General features: G+C 39.3%; 1 protein-coding gene across 2 annotated transcripts in view; it reads right to left on the bottom strand.

The window, feature by feature from the left end:
* PPHLN1 (periphilin 1) overlaps window positions 1–23,457 on the bottom strand; it is a 105,189-nt gene that overhangs the window by 28,641 nt on the left and 53,091 nt on the right. The window contains exons 5-7 of one of the 2 annotated variants that reach the window (XM_049783835.1): window positions 18,806–19,011; window positions 6,224–6,280; window positions 2,054–2,133 (exon numbers count right to left, since the gene is read on the bottom strand). In XM_049783835.1, the coding sequence (XP_049639792.1) occupies window positions 2,054–2,133; window positions 6,224–6,280; window positions 18,806–19,011 (343 nt within the window). The remainder of the gene's footprint in view (window positions 1–2,053; window positions 2,134–6,223; window positions 6,281–18,805; window positions 19,012–23,457) is intronic. The other variant, XM_049783836.1, reaches the window with a different exon arrangement.

Here is a 23,457-nt window from a genome sequence, read left to right as displayed (position 1 = left end):
CAGGATTTACAAACATTTATTTCAAATTTACTACCTTAAATGGGTTTTTCACTTAATTAAATGTGCCACTGATTATTCTGGGTTAAATAGTTCAGTGGCATACAGTTGCCTACCTCTTCAGCTCAGTGGTGACTTGTGGACTGAGCTGAGGCACTCCCCCTCCAGCAGATGGCAGAAGATGACCGGAGATGATATGCATTTGATTCAGTGTGCCCAAACCAAATCAAATAACCAGAATGACCCAAGTATAAGCTGAGTTCAGCTTTTTTGGCACAAATGTTGTGCCAAAAACTCAACTTATACTCGAGTATATACAGTATTTTTTTTTTCGTTTTTTTTTGGGGGGGCCACACCCTGTGACGCTCAGGGGTTACTCCTGGCTATGCGCTCAGAAGTTGCTCCTGGCTTCTTGGGGGACCATATGGGACGCCGGGGGATCGAACCGCGGTCCGTCCAAGGCTAGCGAAGGCAAAGCAGGCACCTTACCTCCAGCGCCACCGCCCGGCCCCAGTATATACAGTATTTAACCCATAATATTCTGAGCTTTTTATGAGACTGACAGCAGTGAGGATATCTGTGAACTCAGAACTAATGACAATGTCCATGCTGATTCCTTCACATCATACACAGCTGAAGTTCTGTTTGGACATACAGAGGAAGAGGAGAAGGAGGAGGAGGAGGAGGAGGAGGAGGAGGAGGAGGAGGAGGAGGAGGAGGAATCCAGTTTCAAAGAATTTTAACCTTTGTGATTTACTTTGATTAACTGTTAAACTATGGTTTTCTGCACTTTATTTAAAGTTTCAAAGTTACTGTTGCTAGTTTACAGTTTTTCTTTAGCAATAAATATTGAAAAACATTAACTATTGATTCCTCAATTATTCTAATTGTTTTGGGTATATATTCTTATTTTTGATATTTACCAGTGGCTGCTGCATTTTCTACCTTGGCTTATACTCGAGTCACTAAGTTTTCGCAGTTTTTTGAGTAAAATTGGTGGGGGGGGTCAGCTTATATTCGAGTCAGCTTATACTTGAGTGGATATGGTAGACTTAGAGAGAGGATGGAAAACAATCAAACAAGCCAATGACAGATCAAAAAAGGCTGGGACAGCCTTAGTTATATCACACCAAATACCAAATAGTATCCAACATAAAGTAAACAGACAGTGATGGACACAAGTTATTGGTTAAGGAAACAACAGATAAAGTAGATGGGTTAGAAAGATAGTGCAGGGCCTGGAGAGATAGCGCATCGGCGTTTGCCTTGCAAGCAGCCAATCCAGGACCTATGGTGGTTGGTTCGAATCCCGGTGTCCCATATGGTCCCCCGTGCCTGCCAGGAGCTATTTCTGAGCAGACAGCCAGGAGTAACCCCTGAGCATCGCCAGGTGTGGCCCAAAAACCAAAAACCAAAAAAAAAAAAAAAAAAGATAGTGTAGCAGATAGAGCGCTTGCTTTACATGTGGCCAACTGGGTTTTGATCTCTGGCAAATCATATGGTCCGAGCCTGCCAGGAACAATCACTGAGCATGAAGCCAAAAATAAGCCTGCTCACAACCAGGTGTGGCACAAAAGAAAAACAAAATATTAGTTTTCTGCCTATACCCCACTCCACAAACTATCAATCAGTCACCATCTAAATATTCATTCCTCCCTGGTTATTTAAGGGGAAAAAAATGACAGTGAGTACTAATATTAGCATAACCCATGAGAAAAAAATCCTAAGAATACTGCTTAATTACTGCTTGCCACTTTCACAGTTTTAATTACTTAAAATTCAAGTCCTCAAATGTAGCAAATTACTGGTATTAGAAACTGCAATAACTAGCAGCCTGAGCTATGGTGGTTAGATCTCCAGAACCAAATATGATTCCCCAAACAATGCAAGGAGTGAGCAATGCCTAAGTGCAGTGTAAGCCATGAGCACCACCTGTTCTAATCCAAACCTCAATCCAGTCACCACCACCACCAACAACAACAACAACAACAACCACTGCCCAAGTGCAATTTACTTTTTAATTACTCTTTAAATTACATTTTTAAATACAACAAACCTTTGATGAAGAAACTGCTGAAGAAGTTGAGGGTGAAGTATCTCTTGATGTTTTCGAAGACTGAACAGTTCTCTCTTTACCTACGTAAGAAAATATAAAAGGCAATTTTCTAGTTCATCTGTTTTTCAAGTAATTTTCTATTACTGAATAAGCAAGAGTCAGAAGGACAAATACCTTCATTACATTGTTAATGTGTTAATACAAAAATCTAACTCTAATACTCTAATCTAATGTGTGTAGGCACATTAAAAAATACAAATAACGGGGCCCGGAGAGATAGCACAATGACGTTTGCCTTGCAAGCAGCCGATCCAGAACCATAGGTGGTTAGTTCGAATCCCGGTGTCCCATATGGTCCCCCGTGCCTGCCAGGAGCTATTTCTGAGCAGACAGCCAGGAGTAACCCCTGAGCACCGCCAGGTATGGCCCCAAAACCAAAACCAAAACCAAAACAAACAAACAAAAAAAAAAACAAATAACATAGCATCAAAGAATATCAAGGCAATCTAAATCATACCTAATGCTAGTTAGCAAATAATCAATGAGAAGAAAATAAATATAAAACTATTTTAAAATCATAAACGTTGTTTCTTCCACATTCCTAAAGGATTACCTTAGATCCCAATAAAAATCCAACCACCAAAAAGAAGTAACTAGTGAATCAATAAGTAAGGCATGTAAGAAATTTAGCAAGTGTTCTTTGAAATGCTGGGCAATTTCAAGAATTTTTAAAAAGCAGTGATGTATTATTTAGAACTCAGCCAATTCTGATATGAATGAACACCCAAATATCATATGGTAAATAAACATTAGGCATGATCTTTAGTCAGTACAGGCATTTATGTATACCTTTTTTTTGGGGGGATGGTCCACACCCAGCAGCGCTTAGGGGTTACTCCTGGTTCTCTGCTCAGAAATCGATCCTGGTAGGTATGGGGGACCCTATGGGATGCCGGGATTTGAGCCACCATTGGTCCTGGGTCAGCTACTTGCAAGGCAAACGCCCTACCGCTGTGCTATCTCTCCGGCCCATACCTTTTTTCTTTTTTTTTTGGGGGGTTTTTTTTTTGGTCGTTTTTGGGTCACACCCGGCAGTGCTCAGGGGTTATTCCTGGCTCCAGGCTCAGAAATTGCTCCTGGCAGGCACGGGGGACCATATGGGATGCCGGGATTCGAACCGATGACCTCCTGCATGAAAGGCAAACGCCTTACCTCCATGCTATCTCTCCGGCCCCACCATACCTTTTTTCTTATTAAGCCAAATAATATTGACTTAAAGACTGCTACTTTAATCAGTTTAACAAAAAAAAAAAAAAAAAAAAAACTGAAACATAAAAAATAACTGAATTTGTACTGTTATCTATAGAATGTATCAACTTTTTAATTCCTTCCTGGTTAGTCAAGAGAATTAGTCATTTTTGGTTTTTGAGTCACACTCAGAGTTGCTCAGGACTTACTCCTGGCTCTGTACTCAGAAATCACTCCTAGTGGTCTTCAGGAAACCAGATGGGATCAGTGAAATTGAGCCTGGTTTAGCCGGATGCAAGGCAAGGGCCCTACTGGCTGTACTATCTTTCTGGCCCCTATTCAAATTGATCGGAAAACTGAAAAAAACAAAAAACAAAAAACAAAAAACAAATTATGGGAACAGGAAAAAAAAAAGAAAAGCAATAAGAATAGATAATTAAGAAACTGATGCAGATTGGTAATTGGGTTAAAATCAAGAAAGCAGTTGAGAGGAGAGAGAGAGAGAGAGAAGAGAGAGAGAGGATAAAGAGGAGAGAGAGAAAAGAAAAATGTCTGTCATGGGCAGGCAGAGAACAGAGGCAGCATCAATCTAAACCTTTATGCTTTTTCTTTCTAGTCAAGATAGCTAAGTGACTAATTGACAGACTGGAGGTTCAAAATTCCCTAATTACCTAGAGCAGAAATAACAGCTCTTTCCAGTGTTCTAGAGACACATAAAATCTTGACATTTCTCTCCCTTAACCAGGGACATGAATAATGTATAAATATAATTTTGACTTCACAAGTGTGAGATTGCCACTGGCATACAGTAAACAAAGGCAAACTGCTGCTAAACATCCTAAAAATGCACAGGACCAACCACCATAACAAATGTAGCTGCAAATGTCGATAGTAGTGGAGGTTGAAGATTCCTGCTTCAGATGCAAACTCTGAAGCTCTAACAATCTAGAATTCTAGAAGCATTTTATTAGTGTTTATGAAGGTGAGAGGAAATGGGAAGCATTCTCAGCAGTATTCAGGGACTATTCCCACCATGGCACACTGGGTTTGATAAAGAGTTATACAACTCTGAGTTGTGCTCAAGGACATATGCAGTGACAGGTATGCAAAGCTTGCACTCCAATTCTTTGAATCACCTCCTTGATTCATAGAACCCTATTATCTTTTAGGTTGTACAAGCATTAAGAAGCCTACACAACTATATACATTTTGAAATTCTAGCAAGTCTTCAAAATAAAGCAAAAATAACATCACTACATTCTCCGATGACTATAAATAAATGGTTTATTTCATCATTTCCTACTATAAACACTACAGCTGGTAAATTTCACATCATGTTATACCTGTAAAACATACTGTTTCCTACTGAGTTCATTACACATGGTAAATTCCACACTTGTCTGTTCAATTATAGCGAAAGTTTTTCTTTATGGGGGTTGGGGCCACACCTGGTGGCGCTCAGGGGTTGCTCCTAGCTCTACGCTCAGAAATCATCCTGGCAGGCTCAGGGGAATTGAAACCAGGTCCGTCCTGGGTCGGCCACATGCTAGGCAAACACCCTACTGCTGTGCTATCACTCCAGCCCTATACCAAAAACTCTTAAAGGATCTAAGTGTCACAGCTTATTCATTTCTGAATGAATACCCAGGGTATACTTTGCTCAAATTCTTTAGAAAACAGAAGCACTCAAAAGAGTGAAATTTTTCCATCCTTAGCATGCAATGATATTCGGAGGAGCTGTCCAACACGCTATGCCAATTAAAGGCACAACTGTAAGCTCAATTATGGCAGAGAGAAATAAAAAAGAAACAGCTGTTAATCTCTTAGAACTCCATTTAGTACTAAGATATAAGTCCTTAAAGGTATGCCAAGTACAGTTCACAAATCTTGGAACTTTTCTTGGATTTAATTACCGTATTTTCGCTCTAAATGAAGAACCTGACCATAAGACGCACATAGTTTTCTGATGAAGAAAACAAGAAAAAAAATTATTATAAAGCAAATGGTGCAATGCAAGCCGCTGTTAGGAGACGGCAGCTGGGAACAACCAGCCTCTGAGTCCTAAGTATATTTACAATACGCCGGTTCACAGCTGGTTAAACATATTTACCTAACTCATTTATTCATTTATTTATTTATTTTTGGTTTTTGGGTCACACCCGGCAGCACTCAGGGGTTACTCCTGGCTCTGAGCTCAGAAATTGCTCCCGGCAGGCATGAGGGACCATATGGGATGCTGGGATTCAAACCACCGTTGGTCCTGGGTCGGTTGCTTGCAAGGCAAACGTCCTACTGCTGTGCTATCTCTCTGCCCCCCCCCCCCAACTCATTTTTACATGAGAAAATTAAAAACACCACTCAGGCTTCAGCTCCAGGTGGCATTCGCTCCATAAGATGCACAAACATCCTCCCCATCTTTGAGAGGTGGGGTGCATCTTATGGTATGAAAAATACAGTACTGTAAATTTTAGTTAGCACTTTGAAAGCAATCTTAGTGTTCAGAAGGTAAGGTTAAATTGGCTTTTATATATATATATATATATATATATATATATATATATATATATGTATATATATTGCAAGAAGGCAAGGGACAAGAGAGAAGCAAAGAAAAGGAATGATTCAGACAAGCAGCAGAAAGGGTTTAGAAAAGGGTAAATGAAAATTTCCTGATCCTCTGTTAGTTTCCATCTGGCAACAATTTATTTATTTTATACGTCTCAATGTTCTAATCAGGAATGGTTAGCACAAACAACCAGCTCACACAAGCACTCGAGTACTACAACATGGGTCTACTGAAGTTCAGCAGATTCCGGCAAATAGACTTTTAAAGAGATTATACTTTTCCCATTTCCAAAACTCTATAGATACAAGCCCACCCACCCTTCAGAATCCCAAATCAAGATCTACCTCAAAACTCACCTCTTTCTGGTTTTCCTTCTTTCTGTCTTTTGTAGGAGGCATCATCACGCATGGACTCTAGGAAAGGTGGGCAGGGAGGAATTAACGCCAGCACCTCAGTGCCCAGAGTGAACAGAACCCAGAAGCGGGAGTGACAATAAGTAGAACTTCTATGCATTTGCTAACGACCCTAAACTCTTTCCTACCCAAGGAGTGTTGCCAGAATATTCCTTACGGAAGAATATAATGAGACAAGTCAGTTAGGTCCCACAATGAAACTAGATGGGGAAAAGCATATTACACCAAAGCTGAAGACAAGAATAAAGTCTCGGAAGGGGTGGAGGTTAAAAAAAAAAAAAAAAAAAAAAAGAAAGAAAGAAAAAAGAAAAAAGAATAAAGGCATTCATCATTACAAGTACCCTTAGGCTCCATAAAGCTAAATACAAATAACTGTTTAAAGAAAAACACCCAAAAAAATCTAGTCACCACTAAATAAAAACTGGAATGGTTTTTTTCCAGAAAACTGGAAAGGTGTTGGTGAGTCTATTAACTCCTTGAGCTCACAATGACAGACTGTAAGGAGTTATTTCATGTACCAGAGAAAGAATATAGTGGGAAGTGCCTTGCATGCAGCCAATCAGGTCTTAATCCCTAGCATCTCATATGATTCTCTGAATCAGCCAGGAAAGGAGAGATCCCTAAGCACACAGCCAGGGTTAAATTAAGCCTTGAGTCCGACTGGAAATGGTATTCAAGTCTTAATATTAAAAATGTCCTCCAAATTGTCCAATTAAATCATGTTCATTATATATATTAAAGCTTTCATAAAGACTTGGGGCCAGACCCAACGTTGCTCTAGGATACTCCTGGCTTGCACTCAGTAATTATCCCTAGCAGTTCAGGGGACCATATGGGATACCGGTGATCAAACCCGGCTCAGGCATGTGCAAGACCAATATCCTACCTATTATTCTCTCTTTGCAACTTTTTCTTTTTAAAATAACTTTTTCTTATAAACAAATCTACAAACTACTCTCTTTTTTGTGTGTGTGTGTGTGTGTGTGGTTTTTGGGTCACACCCGGCAGTGCTCAGGGGTTATTCCTGGCTCCAGGCTCAGAAATTGCTCCTGGCAGGCATGGGGGACCATATGGGGCACCGGGATTCGAACCGATGACCTCCTGCATGAAAGGCAAACACCTTACCTCCATGCTATCTCTCCGGCCCCCCAAACTACTCTCTTATACTAATCACTGATTTCCTGAATTTACTCTTCTAAGTATTTTTGCTAGCTTCCTTACCTGCAAGCTCTTATTTATACAAATGGACTAATTTCTAAATAGTCTAACCAAACTACCAGAGAATCTCATATAATTTCCCAATGAAGCACACATCTTTTTTTTGTTTTTGGTTTTGGTTTTTGGGCCACACCCAGCGGTGCTCAGGGGTTACTCCTGGCTGGCTGCTCAGAAATAGCTCCTGGCAGGCACGGGGGACCATATGGGACACCGGGATTTGAACCAAACATCTTTGATCCTGGATCGGCTACTTGCAAGGCAAACGCCGCTGTGCTATCTCTCCGGGCCCTGAAGCACACATCATTAACATTTACTTCACATTTTTCTGGAGATGTTTTGGTAGGCTAAAATGTCAATTTTACTAGGTTTTCTCCCACTGAATTATTTTAACAATGTCAGTAAATCTACACTAAAAAAATAATTCAGGACTTGTTGAGCTAGCTCAATGGGTTAGAGTACATGCTTTGTATATACAGAAGGACTAGATTAGGAATCCTAGTATTGATAGTTCCCTCAAGCATCAGAAATAATCCCTGGGCATTGCCAAATAAAAGAAAACAATTTCAACACATAAAGCACAGGAATATTGTCACCCTAATTTTAAAAAATATGCTGTTAAAGAAATAGCATTTTTCTCATATTGTTTGCTTTACATAGCTGACTTGAGTTCAATCCCCAGAACTCCATTTTCTTAGCCTTGTCAGGAGTGATCCCAAAATGCAAACCCAGGAGTAAGGCTTGAGCATCGCCAAGTATGGCCCAAACTGACAAGGACCCCTACCAACCCCCCAAACAAAACAAAAACTTATCTCTCCTAAACAGCTAAGTACAATATAAAGTTCATTTGTTCATTCATAGTTTATTTATAGGATCTTTTTATCCTTTGGTTTTTGTCCACATCTGGCAGCACTCGGATTACTCCTAGCTCCGTGCTCAGAAGTTACTCCTATCAGGTTCGGGGGACCATATGGGATGCTGGGGGAGTCATCTGCATGCAAGGTAAGCGCCCTACCCACTGTGCTAACACCCCAGCCCAATGTATAGTGTCTGTCATATCACAAACATTTATTGTATATACTATAGATTTTATTTTCACTTTAATTTTAATATCTATGTAAAGTATATAGAGTGTGTAAAATATGGATAGTACAATATGTAAAGTATATGTGTTAAAAGCAGATGTGTGTAAAGTATGTATGTACAGTATGAATTTTATTTTTTAATTTTAATAATCATGTATATAGGGGCCAGCGAGGTGGCGCTAGAGGTAAGGTGTCTGCCTTGCAAGCCAAGGAAAGATCGTGACCGCGGTTCGATCCCCCAGCGTCCCCTATAGTCTCCTCAAGCCAGGGCAATTAGCCAGGAGTAACTTACCCCTGAACATCAAAGGGGTGTGGCCCGAAAAACCAAAAAAAAAAAAAAAAAATCATGTATATAAAATTCTCTAGCCACTTATATATTACGGTTTCATTAAGTGTTTATTCAAATTCCTTGTAAATCAAGAGGTCACAATAGTGATCTTTTACTGGAGTATCTTAAATGGTTCTACTTAGTTGGCTAGTCCATAATCTTCCAAAATGCATAGTCAATCACTCCAAATAAATAGCCTGATATTAGCCATGGAAGTTATATCTACTTCATGAATATTGGTAAAAGTCAAAATTAATACCTTGGGCTCACAATGACAAACTGTAAAAAGTTATTTCATGTACCAGAGAAAGAATACAGTGCATAGGGGATCTGCCTTCATGCAGCCAACCGGGTCTTAATTCCTGACATCTCAGTTGGTTCTTTAAACCAGCCAGTAGAGAGAAAGTACATCTCTTCAGCAGAATAAAGCAGAGGCTTGCCTTGCTCAGTCCCAGAGCACTGTCGGAAGTGACTCCTGAGCAGAGAGAGGAGTACCTTGGTTTGATCCCCAGCACTCTGTATTATCCTGGAGCCTATCAGGAGTGATCTGTTAGAGCAGAACCAAGAATAATCCCTGAGCACAGGCAGACGTGGCCCCAAAACAACAATAACAAAAATATTCAATTACATATCTCCCAGCCCTAATAAGTTTACCTAAAACAACTTAGGACCATATAGCAACTTTTTGAATGAATTTATCTGGACTGCAAATTTCTGAAGATCTATAGAAATTACCACATTACAGACAAAACCTTACATTCCCCTAACAACATCTTTTTCTTTTTTTTAAACTTTATTTATTTATTTATTGATACATTGATTGGTTTTGGGCCACACCCAGCGGCATTCAGGGGTTATTCCTGGCTCTGCACTCAGAAATCACACCTGGCAGGCTGGGGGACCATATAGGATGCCAGGAGTCAAACAAGGCCCCTCCTGGCAAATGCCTTACCACAGCCCCTTACTTTTTTCTTTTTCTTCTTTATTTTTTTTGTGGCTTAATTTATTTGATTTGGTTTGGTTTTTATTCGGTTTTGGGGCCACACCCAGTGGTACTCAGTGCACTTAGGAATTACTCCTGGCTGGCTCCAGGGACCAATGAGATGCCAGGGATCCAACCCGCATCAGCCACATGAAAGTCAAATGCCCTTCCTGTTGTGCTATCACTCTAGCCGACTTCTTTGTAATTTTTTGCTACATGTGAATATCCAATCTTTTTTCTCTATAATCTTACAATTATGAATACCAATTTTGTTTGTTTGTTTTTGGGTCACCCCCAGCAGTGCTCAGAGATTGATCACTCCTGGCTCTACACTCAGAAATTGCTCCTGGCAGGCTGGGGAAACCATATGGGATGCCGGGATCTGAACCACCGTCCTTCTGCATGCAAGGCAAATGCCCTACCTCTATGCCATCTCTCTGGCCCTATCATTATCTTTCAAGTCAACTAATTTCACTCAAGCTTCTTTATTTCACTTTTTTAAATCTTTTTTTAAATTTTTTTATTTTTAATTATGAGAACAAAGATGCAAAGAAAGAGGACAAGGTAAAGTTACAGTGGAAGGACAATCATCCATAAACAGAATTCTCAGAAGTCCCCTTCCTGACCTATATCTTATTTTAAGTGAAGAAACAAAACGGGAACAAATAACACGTGACCCGGGGTCCAGAAAAGCGACGAATATTGAACTCACTCACAGGCAGGCTTCCAGAGAGATAACATCTTTATTCAGCCCTAGCCAACAGATGTGGCTGCTAACCATTTACGCATGCCATTCTTAGCTTGCCCTGCATCTTAACTCCTTTCAGCCATCTTCCCTCTGACCTCCATGCTGGCAAAGACCCCCCCTCCTTTATTTCACTTTTTAAAATGCTATTTAAAGAAGTTTATTGTTGTTTACCCCATCCTCCTTATTAGGATGATAACCAGAGAGGATCACATTTGGTTGGTGTTCAGTTTTAGTGTAACTTTTGCATACATTTAGTTGTTTGTGTCAGAACCCACACAAGTGCAGTACCTCTGGGATTGTGTTCAGTATATGAGGAGGTTTTGAGAGATGGAATTTGTGGCCTCACATTTATGTGCAAGGCTAGCAACTCTAAAACACTTCTCCATTCACATCTCAAGTTACATCTCTAGGGCCGGGCGGTGGCGCTAGAGGTAAGGTGCCTGCCTTGCCTGCGCTAGCCTTGGACGGACCGCGGTTTGATCCCTCGGTGTCCCATATGGTCCCCCAAGCCAGGAGCGACTTCTGAGCGCATAGCCAGGAGTAACCCCTGAGCGTCACTGGGTGTGGCCCAAAAACCAAAAAAAAAAAAAAAAAAAAAAGTTACATCTCTAGTGTAACTTCCTCACATAGTTACCCAGTAGCTCAAATCATCTCAGACTTGATCTAAGAAGGAACTATGTGCTTGAAAAAAGAGGAAAAAATAATATTCTTGCTTTTGTATGACTTAATGAAAATGACACCTAAATAGCATGAAGGAAGGAAACAGAATAAAAATACTGGAGGGTCAGGAGTGGTGGCGCAAGCAATAGAGCATCTGCCTTGAAAGTGCTAGCCTAGGACGGACTGCACTTCTATTCCCCGGTTTCCCATATGGTCTCCTAAGCCAGGAGCTATTTCTGAGTGCACAGCCAGGAGTAACCCCTAAGTGTCACTGGGTGTGGCACAAAAAAAAAAAAAAAAACACTGAAGGAGGCAGCATTGAAGTCAAATACTAATAAATATATTAGTGAGTGAAATAGAAAATAAAGGGGCCAGAGAGATACCATGGAGGTAAGGCGTTTGCCTTTCATGCAGAAGGTCATCGGTTTGAGTCCCGGAGTCCCATATGGTCCCCCGAGCTGCCAGGAGCTATTTCTGAGCATGAAGTCAGGAGTAACCCCTGAGCGCTGCCGGGTGTGACCCAAAAACAAAAACAAAAGACAAACAAACAAACAAACAAAAAAGAAATAGAAAATAAAGAATATCAAATACTTGTTTCATAGGATAGGTATAAAGTTCTTTCCATGGAGGTAAAATCAAAGATGGAGAAGCAGCTAAATAATCAACAAACATCTAGCAGTCTTACAGAAAAAAATATAAGGGACATAATTTCAGAGTTTAAATTTTATTTACTTATTTTTTTTTGTGATCATTCATGGTGGGATCTGGGGGACAGTATCTCAGGTTTGCCGCATAAAAGCAAAAGCCTTATTCACTATACTCTGGAGCATATATTTTGTGTACCAAAGTTGTGTATGGACATAATGACTGGCACCCTGTGGTTCCCTGGGTGTAGTCCAAAAACAATAACAAAATTTTCCCCATGATGCTTTGTAGAGCAAACATGAGTTACCAATAAGCAATATTTGATGACTATATAAATCCATATTCTGATATAATTTTCAGATATTTATTTTCCTGATATTTTAATAAAAAATAAACCTGACCAGACTCATCATAGTACCTAATGTGTAAAAACAAAATACTTTCAAATTACCATCTTATCAATAAACAAAAAGGTACTACATTCATTACATTCATTTCTTTAATAGCTGAAGTCTTAAAAAAGAAACAGAATAAAACAATAAAGATACCATACACATGCTTAAATGGCTGTATTTCTTAGCTGCTAAAGAAATAATTTACTTTTTTTTTTTTTTGGATCATGAATGAATATAAAATTGGGTCTTTAGACTAGAAATAACAAGATTTCAAGGAGATATAAAACAGAAAATGAAAGTAGGGACCGGAGAAATAGCACAGTGGAAAGGCGTTTGCCTTGCGTGCAGTCATTCCAGGATGGACGGTGGTTCAAATCCCGGCATCCCATATGATCCCCGGTGCCTGCCAAGAGCGATTTCTGAGCACAGAGCCAGGAGTAACCCCTGAGTGCCGCTGGGTGTGACCCAAAAACCAAAAATAAATAAATAAATAAATAAAATAAATAAGTAAAAAATTAAATTAAATTAAATTTAAAAAAGAAAATGAAAGAAAATCACAAGAAAAATTATCTTGTAGGAAGCTCTCTAAAAGTTGATGGAGGGGAAGGATAAATTTTCAACCATTTATGCTTCCCCCAAATAATCAGGCTTTATAGATACAGTATTAACTAGAAATGCTTGGAAGTGTATTTCTGAACTCTCCTTTACAACCAAATGAGCTTACGAAAACATAGGACCTGTTCAAACATAGAGCCTGTAGTTGATCTTATGGCAGGATGTTTCACGAGTAGGGTCGGTCTCCCTGGTTTTAAGCCAAGGTTTTTCCTTTCTATTTTTTCCATATTTTGCTGTCCTATGCAAAAACAAACAAAAAACAAACCAAAACAAAACCCAAACCACACACACACCTTTTTTTCCTTTTATTTATTTATTTATTCATTTATTTGTTTGTTTATTTTTGGTTTTTGAGTCACATCCGGCTGCGCTCAGGGGGTTACTCCTGGTTCTACGCTCAGAAATCGCTTCCGGCAGGCTCAGGGGACCATATGGGATGCCAGGATTCGAACCACCGTACTTCTGCATGCAAGGCAAACACCCTACCTCCATGCTATCTCTCTGGCACCTCTTTTTTATTTCTAATCTTTTAAATAGGGGCTCCTACCTTTTTCATAGAACCCTGGGATGTGAAATACTTTATTTTAACACATATTTGCATTTTTCTATAAAACTAAGAAGAGGGGCCAGAGCGGTGGCATAAGCTGTAAGGTAACTACCTAAAACAGATCACGGTTCGATCCCCCGGAATCCCATATAGTTTTCCAAGCTAAGGAGAGATTTCTGAGTGCATAGCCAGGAGTAGCCCATGAGTGTCACGGGGTGTGGCCCAAAAATAACCCCCCCCCCAAAAAAAACTAAGAAGAAAGGTATAAAGAAAGGCTGGGGGCCATGAGCCAAGTGGTCTCAAATGCATTGGTGGGGAAGAAAATAAGAATAGAACTAAATGTCAAAGTCAACAACAATAGAATCAAGAGACCTAAACTTTAACAATTTAAACTTAAATGGGCATGTTATACTGGCAGGTCAGGGGCAAAGAGTGGTGGTATAGGATGTACTCTGGATCCACTGTGGAGAGAAGTTGACACTGGTGGTGGGAATGGCTCAGACTTACTGTATATCTGAAATTGAACTACGAAGGAAGAACTCAGTAGATCACAACTGTTTCAACAGAATAAATTCAAAAAGAAAAAAAAAAAAAAAACTCCAGGGCCGGTGAGGTGGCGCTAGAGACAAGGTGTCTGCCTTGCAATCGCTAGCCAAGGAAGGACCCCATTTCAATCCCCTGGCCTCCCATATGGTCCCCCCAAGCCAGGGGCAATTTCTGAGCGCTTAGCCAGAAGTAACCACACAGCATCAAATGGGTGTGGCCTGAAAACCAAAAAGAAAAAAGAAAAAAAGCTCTGTAACATTTACTTTCATCACACCTTTCCTTCAAATTGAAAAAGAGGAAACGCAAAGGAAGGTGTTGGAATATTATAAATATATATATCTTTTTATCTCTTTCAAAATAAAAACCAAATGAGCTTGTGCTTGCTTTGGCAACATGTATACTAAAACCAAATGAGCTCACAAAAAATATGAAGCATTTTATCATCTGTGTGTGTATAAATAGATGCTAATGACAGAATATACTATGTTCCTAAACAGGAATATCTATAAATGCATACATATGGGAATGCCATTAATCTCAAAACCCTTACATTCTATTCAGATACCAGAAAAGTCATAGCTATATTAAGTTTCACTCAAGAAACTCATAGATGTAACTCTCTTATGAATAAATAGTAGATATTATAATTTAGGAGCTCTATATAACATCACTTGCATGCTTCTACATGCTTCTACAAATCACCCTTCAGATTTTAAGTTAAATATTCCTGACTGCTTCATGATTTATTTGCCCCTCCCACTTGACCAAATCATAGTGCAAAGACTAAATCTGTTACGCTTGGGAAATCATTCACATGAAATAAACTTTGTTAAATATAAGACTATTAGCAAACACAAATACAGAAAATTTCAAACCAAAAGAACAATACAATATCACTATAATAATTAGCTGTTGAGAGAATGAGTTCACCATCCCTACTGACTAATTCAGATGATAAAGCCTTATTTCCACATTGTCATCATTCCTCAAACGAATATAAAAAAGTCTTCTTCCTAAGTGCAGAATTAAATCCCTAAATCATATTGGTTTCACAGAAATAATAAAAAATTTCATGGGACTGGAATGATAGCACAGCAGTAGGGCGTTTGCCTTGCATGCCACTGACCCAAGACTAACCCAGGTTTTATCCCAGGCATCTTAAATGGTTCCAAGATACCAGGAGTAATTTCTGAGCACAGTGTCAGGAGTAACCCCGGAGTGCCACTGGGTGTGACCCCCCCGAAAAAAAATAAATAAAAATTCAAAAAAAATTTTGGGAAAAAAAAAAAAACTCATCAAAAATTTCATTAAGATTTCCAAGTACATTCAGAGCCAGAAGATATTACTTAAAATGTTGATTTTTGTTTTGCTTTGTTTTCTTTTTTTTTTTTTTTGGTTTTTGGGCCACACCCGTTTGACGCTCAGGGGTTACTCCTGGCTATGTGCTCAGAAATCGCCCCTGGCTTGGGGGGACCATATGGGACATCAGGGAATCGAACCGAGGTCAGTCCTACACTAGCGCTTGCAAGGCAGACACCTTACCTCTAGCACCACCTTCCCGGCCCCGTTTTGCTTTGTTTTCTTTGCTTTTGGGTCACACTTGGTGGTACACAGAGGTTACTCCCGGCTCTGAGCTCAGAAATTACTCCTGGCAGGCTCGGGGGACCATATGGGATGCCGGGATTCAAACCACCACCCATCCTGGATAGGCTGCAAAGGCAAATGCTCTACGTTCTGCTATCTCTCTGGCCCCTAAAATGTTGATTTTTAAAGCACTGATTAAAACAATAAAAATAATAGGTATTCTGCCTTTATCTTGAAGGTCAACAATGGTTTCTATCATCCAAATGAACATCAAAATAGTACTGTTATTTCTTGTACAATTAAAGACCATCCCAAAAGATGTTAAGGAACACTAAATGCTGATAAGAATTTTTTTTCTTTTTTGGTTTTTGGCAGGCTTGGGTGACAATATGGGATGCTGGTGATCGAACGTAGGTCTGTCCCAAGCCAGCTGCGTGCAACGCAAACACCCTACCACTGAGCTATCATTTCAGCCCCTGATAATTAATAATCTTTTAAAATACCCTTTATCTTAAATAATGACTGTAACAAAAATGGGACAGTGTTAGAACAAAAGTTAGAATCTTAGAAAACAACATCATTACCACCACTAAATAAATAAATATTAAAAACCTTGCATATCTTATGTACTAATATTTTAAACTTTTTTTTTGGGGGGGGGGTGTTGGGTCACACCCAGCGACTCTCAGGGGGTTTACTCCTTGCTCTCTGCTCTGATATCACCCCAGCATGCTCAGGGGACCATAAAGGATGCCGGGATTCAAACCACCATTGGTCCTGGGTTGGCCGCTTGCAAGGCAAAAACCCTACCACTGTGCTATATCTCCGGGCTCCTATTTTAAACTTTCAACCAAAATATCACACAGTCTAATTAATATAGGAGCATCACTAGTATAATTAATAATAATTAGCAAATGTTTAAAATGAATCACCAAGTGCTTACATAATCACCACTCAGAACCACAATGGATTTATTAAAAATTTTATAAAAATTTTGATCTCTCCAGGGCCGGAGAGATAGCATGGAGGTAGAGCATTTGCCTTGCCGGCAGAAGGACAATGGTTCAAATCCCAGCATCTCATATGGCCCCCCGAACCTGCCAGGAGTGATTTTTGAGCGTAGAGCGAGGAGTAACCCCTGAGTGCTGCCTGGTAGACCCCAAAACAAAACAAAAAAATCTAAAAATTTTTTTTACAAATATTTATACATTTTCATATAAATTTATTTTGAAAATCAGGCCTTTTTAGGTAACTTTTTTCAATAAAATAATTTGTAACCTAAGAAATTTAAGGAATGTACTTAAAAAAAAAACACCCAACATATCAAATACTAAAGAGAAAAGCATGACAAGATAGAGGAATCACTAATAGTGGAATAATAGCAAACATAAATCATTGGGGTCAATAGAGAGGGATCTCCAGACATTTCTATGGCTTGTCTCAGGCAACTGATATAATAATTAATTTTTATTATCATAATTATTATCAAAATATAATCATTATCAAAACAAATATATAAAGCCTGTTTTCTTTGCAGATAAAACAACTTTTCATCTGCTATTTATATAGAGAATCACTAATGAGATTTTAAGACTACAAGAGAAGACCATGAGTCATTAACTACATTTCAACTAATGCAAAAGAAGTGATATTAAAACAAACAAAATGGCTTAGGTAGGTTCAACTGCCTACAATCTCAGTGAAAGTCAGTAGTTCAGAAAAAAATTCACTTCAGAAAGGAAAATTAAGAAGGCACAAGGAGGGCCCGGAGAGATAGCCAGTGGCGTTGCAATCAACCAATCCAGGACCAAAGGTGGTTGGTTTGAATCCCGGTGTCCCATATGGTCCCCCATGCCTGCCAGGAGCTATTTCTGAGCAGACAGCCAGGAGTAACCCCTGAGCACCACCAGGTGTAGCCCAAAAACCAAAAACCAAAAACCCCCCCAAAAAAAAAAAAAAAAAAAAAAAGAAAGAAAGAAAGAAAAGAAAATATTTTGGGAATATGGGTCCGGAGAGGGGCTGGAGCAATGGCACAGCAGTAGGGCATTTGCTTTGCACACAGCTAACCCATGACGGACCGTGGTTCGGTCCCCCAAGCTAAGAACAATTTCTGAGCCCATAGCCAAGGAGTAACCCCTGAGCATCACCAGGTGTGGCCCAAAACTCACACACACACCCAAAATGGGGCTGGAGCAATAGTGCATTGGTAGGGCATTTGACTTGCATGAGGCTGACCCAGGACAGACCTTGGTTTAATCCCCAGTGTCCCATATGGTTCCCCAAGCCAGGCGATTTCTGAGCGCACAGCTAGGAGTAACCCCTGAGCGTCACCAGGTATGGCCCAAAACCTCAAAAAAATAAAGAAACCTTTTGGGAATAAATTTAACTGCAAATAGTAAAGCCTAGAAAAATTATTCAGGAATATTTTATCCAGATCAGAAATTGCTATATTTATTCTAACAATACTAAGCAACACAACTTAGGATGAAATGCTATGGCTGCACAGAATACATTCAATGTCCAGGCATTCTAACATAAAAACACAAAATTGAAATAGAAAAGGACCAAACCAAACATGATAAATTTTAATTCTATATCTTCTAAGGCTATAACTTATATTTAGAATAAACCACAGTTAATTTTCATGAAAAAACACTAATATATGTGTTTAATGTAAGGCAGATATAGACAACACCTAATTACAGAAGATTAAAGACATTTAGCCTGCCCAGGAACTAATAAAAAACATGGTTACACATGACTTTGCAACTTGCACATCCCTGTCATGCTGAAGAATCAGAAGTAAAATGTCAATAAATAATAATTTGAAACAGTTCTCCAGAATGAGTGTGTAATATTTATTACACTATCCTACCTTCAGTGCTTGAAAATTCTCAAAATAAAGTAAAAAAAACAAACAAGTATATTTATTAAAGCAGTGTGACTGCACACATTTTGTTAGAGAAGATTAAAAATAAATAAGTTGAAGGGCCCAATGGACCATGGTGAGGAATATTAGCACTTTAATGATAGATTTGAATGAGTAACAATAGGCCCTTAAACATACAGATATTTAAACTCTTGGAAAACTAAATAGAGACAATAAAATATAAAAAATAAATAAACTTTTGAAAAACTATGTTGCTTCAATAGTCAATGTTTAAAATATACATACTTCTGTGTTGAGACTGATGAAAAGAATACGTTTTACTTCTTTCTGGAGAATAGCTTCTACTACTGGAGCCAGATCTGCTACGTGGAGAATCTTTTCGGCCTACAGGAGAGTCTCTGAAAAAAGAACTGTCTCTTTTATGAGGAGATCGATCTCTCACATAATGGGAAGAGTAGAAAGCTTTTCTTCTAACGCCATCTCTCGAGTCCCTTTGAAGAAAAAATAAAGCAAATGTAGTCCTAAATCTCATATACATATATAAACACAAACAGCAAAAGCTCTGATTATAAACTATTAAGTTTGTCACTTGACTTCAGAAGTCAGTACACACAGGGCTGGAGTGATAGCACAGTGGAAGGCGTTTGCCTTGCAAGCGGCCAACACAGGACGGATCCCGGTTCGAATCCCAGCATCCCATATGGTCCTCAAGCCTGCCAGAAGCGACTTCTGAGCACAGAGCCAGGAGTGGAAAAAAAGTCAGTACATAAAATGAAATTATGTGTGTTAAGTATAATTTAGAATGCTCCCCCTCCGAAAAATCAGCTAGAAGTTTAAGTAAAAATGTTAACTTTTAGAGCTACAGTGATAATACAGCAAGTAAGACATTTGCTTTGCATGCAGTCAATTCCTGGCACTCCATATGGTATAGAGCCCTTCAGGAGTATCTCTGAACACAGAGCAAGGAATAAGGCCTAGCACTGACAGGAATGGCCAAAATAAAAGACTTTATTCTAAACTAGCAAAAATAATTTTAAATTGAGAAGCATGATCATATATTCTCTATTTCTAGCCATTAATTATAAATTATAATTAATAAATTACATAGGTCCCATGATATCAAAGACAACTATAGTATACCAAAGATTCTCATAAGCCTTTGTTAGTGTATCACTGGAAGAATCAATAAACGCAAAAAATTGGATAAGTGGAAAAATTCATTTAAACACAAATGAAGGAGCTGAAGAATATGCGAAGAGGAACAAAGAGCTGAAAAAAAAGAAATTAAGTCAACTGAAATTAGATGTTTAGGAATTACAGAAGAAAATTTAAGAGAGAGGTTTGATAATATCATAAGAAATAACTTCTGAGAGTGTCTAGCCTGCCCAGGCGAGCCGAGCCTGAACGAATCCCAATTGCACGCACGGCCTGACTCCCCACACCATGCCATTTATTAAATTTGTCTAAAAAGAGGGCCGGAGAGATAACATGGAGGCAGGGTGCTTGCCTTGCATGCAGAAGAACAGTGGTTCGAATCCTGGCATCCCATATGGTCCCCAGAGCCTGCCAGGGGCTATTTCTGAGTGTAGAGCCAGGAGTAACCCCTGAGCGCTGCCAGGTGTGACCCAAAAACAAAACAAACAAACAAAATGTTTTTCTAAAAAAAAAAGAGAGAGAGAAAAAAAGAAATAACTTCTGCATCAAAGGAACTTCAGGAGAGGAAAAGAAAAGAGGAGAATAACTTAACAGAAATTTTCCAAATCTGAGGAAGGTACTTGTGTACTGATCCAGGAAGCCCAGAAACAGACTAAATAAACCCACAGAGAAGAGTAGCTCAAAAACAGCAAAAACCACAGGGCCAGAGAGATGGCACAGCGGTAGGGCGTCTGCCTTGCACACAGCTTTCCTAGGACTGACTATGGTTCAATCCCCTGGCACCTGGCGTCCCATATGGTCCCTCAAGCCAGGAACAATTTCTGAGTGCATAGCCAGGAGTGGCACCTGAGCGTCGCCGGGTGTGGGCCAAAAGAAAAAAAAAATGGCAAAAACCAAAGATATATATATCCCTTAAAGCAAAGCAGTAAGAGAGAAATCTCACATACAAGCAAAATACCTTAAGATTAGCATCAGATTTCTCAATTGAAACTATCAAAGCAAAAAAGAGGATGGTATGTTATATCCAAAGAAATAAAAAAAACTTCCTAACTGGAGCCAGAGAGATAGCACAGCGGCGTTTGCCTTGCAAGCAGCCAATTCAGGACCTAAGGTCCTAAGGTGGTTGATTCAAATCCCGGCGTCCCATATGGTCCCCCGTGCCTGCCAGGAGGTATTTCTGAGCAGATAGCCAGGAGTAACCCCTGAGCAAGGCCGGGTGTGCCCCCCCCGAAAAAAAAAATTAATAATAAGAACTTCCTAACCAATAATCCTTTACCCTGAAAAGGTATACTGATTAAGGAATACTCCAATTTGAGGAAGTGACAAAAACATTATCATATAAACAATAGCTGAGGGTTACTTGTTATATCCACATCGGTTCTTCAAGGAATACTAAAATACATCCTATTAAAAAATATGTAATAGCAGGGGCGGCAAGGTGGCGCTAGAGGTAAGGTGTCTGCCTTGCAAGTGCTAGCCAAGAACCACGGTTCGATCCCCCGGATCCCCTGGCGTCCCATATGGTCCCCCCAAGCCAGGGGCAATTTCTGAGCACTTAGCCAAGAGTAACACCTGAGCATCAAACGGGTGTGGCCCGAAAAACCAAAAAAAAAAAAAAAATGTAATAGCAGAAACAATGTAAATCATTGAAAAAAGGTGACAAATTCTTTCATATTAATAATTTCCCTGATGGGACCGGAGAGACAGCATGGGGATAAGGTATTTGCCTTCATGCAGAAGGTCACTATTTCAAATCCCAGCATCCCATATGGTCCCCCAAGCCTGCCAGGAGCAATTTCTGAGCACAGAACCAGGAGTAACCTCTGAGCGCTGCCGGGTGCGACCCCCCACAAAAAAAAAATTCCCTGAGTATTCCTATTAAAAGGTACACAAGTATCTGGAAGGATCAGAAAGAAAAATACAACCTCTGCTTCTTACATGAAACACACCTGAATTTGTAGACCAAAGAAAGTTCAGAGTCAAATAACTGAACGCAATCAGACATGTAAATGATGGTAAATTTTAAAAATCTGGGATAATTACAGAGATAATAGAGATAAGGGCCAAGGGAACCAGTTCATGGTAGGAAGCTTGCTCCAAATAGTGGAGAAGTGCAGTTAGGGTAGAGAAAGAACCACTACAACACTGATAGTTAGAAATGATCACTCTGGACAAGAACTGGGTGAAAAGTGACATGCATGACACCCCTTCAGTAATAATATGGCAAACTACAGTATAGGGAGGGAAAGAGAATAAAATCACCTGCCACAGAGGCAGGCAAGGTGAGGAAGAAAAGGAAACAGACACTGGGAGCAGAAAGTGTGCACTGGTGATGGGTGTTGTACATTGTATGACTGAAATTTAATCATGAACTACTTTAACTCTATCAAACTATAAGCACCAAACGAAGGGGCATTAAAATTCGCAAGGTAACTGATAATAAATGAAGGTTATCAATGGTAACACAAAAGCAGTGAGACACCTTAATATGTTCTTCTCGGGATAGATCAACCAGAGAGAAATCAATTTTTTAAAAATTCCTTAATGAGGGGCTGGAGAGAAGGCATGGAGGTAAGGTGTTAGTCTTTCATGCAGGTCATTGGTTCAAATCCCGGCGTCCCATATGTCCCCCGTGCCTGCCAGGGGCTATTTCTGAGCAGACAGCCAGGAGTAACCCCTGAGCACCGACAGGTGTGGCCCCAAAACAAAAACAAAACAAAACAAAAAATTCCTTAATGAGGGGGTCAGAGCACAATAGGGCATTTGCCTTGCACATGTCCAACTCCAGACAGACTTCAGTTCAATTCCCAGCATCCCATATGGTCCTGAGCCTGCCAGGAGTAACCCATGAGCGCAGAGTCAGGAATAGTCCCTGAGCATCGCCTGGTATAACCCAACCCCCGACACACACCCAAAAAAAAAAAAAAAAAACCCTTAATGAGGAATCGGGCAAACTGAGATTAAAATACCTACTTCAGAATCCTCTACCTCTCAACAGCTGAATACACATATCCAACACACGTGGAAGGTAAGACTATATGCTGGGACACAATTTAAGTATCCATAAAATCACACAGAATCAAGTGTCTCTTAAGATAATAATACCATGAAGGGAAAAAGAATATCATAAAAATAAATTTGGGGAAAATTTGGAAATTAACTTTTTACATTAAATAATTTTAGAATCATAAAGGAAACCAAAGAAAAGATTTCTCAAAATGATTACAAAAGAAGTGAAAAATTATGAGAACTATACAACATAGCAAAAGTAGCACTAAGGGGATGTTCCTATTAATATAGGTCTCATATACTAAAGAATAGTAAAACTACTCAAATCAGTAATCTAACAGTTTAAAAAAATAAATACACCCAAAAAATAAACACATGAGTCTCAAGTATAAAGTTGGAGATTTAAAAAAAAACAGAATACAAAAATACATAGAAATCTAGAAAATACACAGGATAAATGAAAGCAGGAATTGGTTCTCAAAAATTAAATAAGAAGACTAAATTTAGCTAGATTTATAAGAGGATAAAGACAGGAATCATTATAAATTAGATCAGAAATAGCAAAAAGAGAAATTATGGCAAAAACTTCAGAAACAAAAAGATCTTAAGAGGTGACTATAAACTCTATGCCACTGCGTTTGAAAGTCTAGGTGAAATTAATGAGTCCTTATTACAATACAACCACTCAATACTGAATCATGAGAAGAAAAGAGAAAACATGAATCTTCAATATCAGAAGTTAGGCATATAATTATAAAATTAAATAGACCCCT

Source organism: Suncus etruscus, chromosome 11, assembly GCF_024139225.1.
Source record: "Suncus etruscus isolate mSunEtr1 chromosome 11, mSunEtr1.pri.cur, whole genome shotgun sequence".
Taxonomy (NCBI): Eukaryota; Metazoa; Chordata; class Mammalia; order Eulipotyphla; family Soricidae; genus Suncus; species Suncus etruscus.
This window is presented reverse-complemented; position numbering and strand designations above follow the sequence as displayed.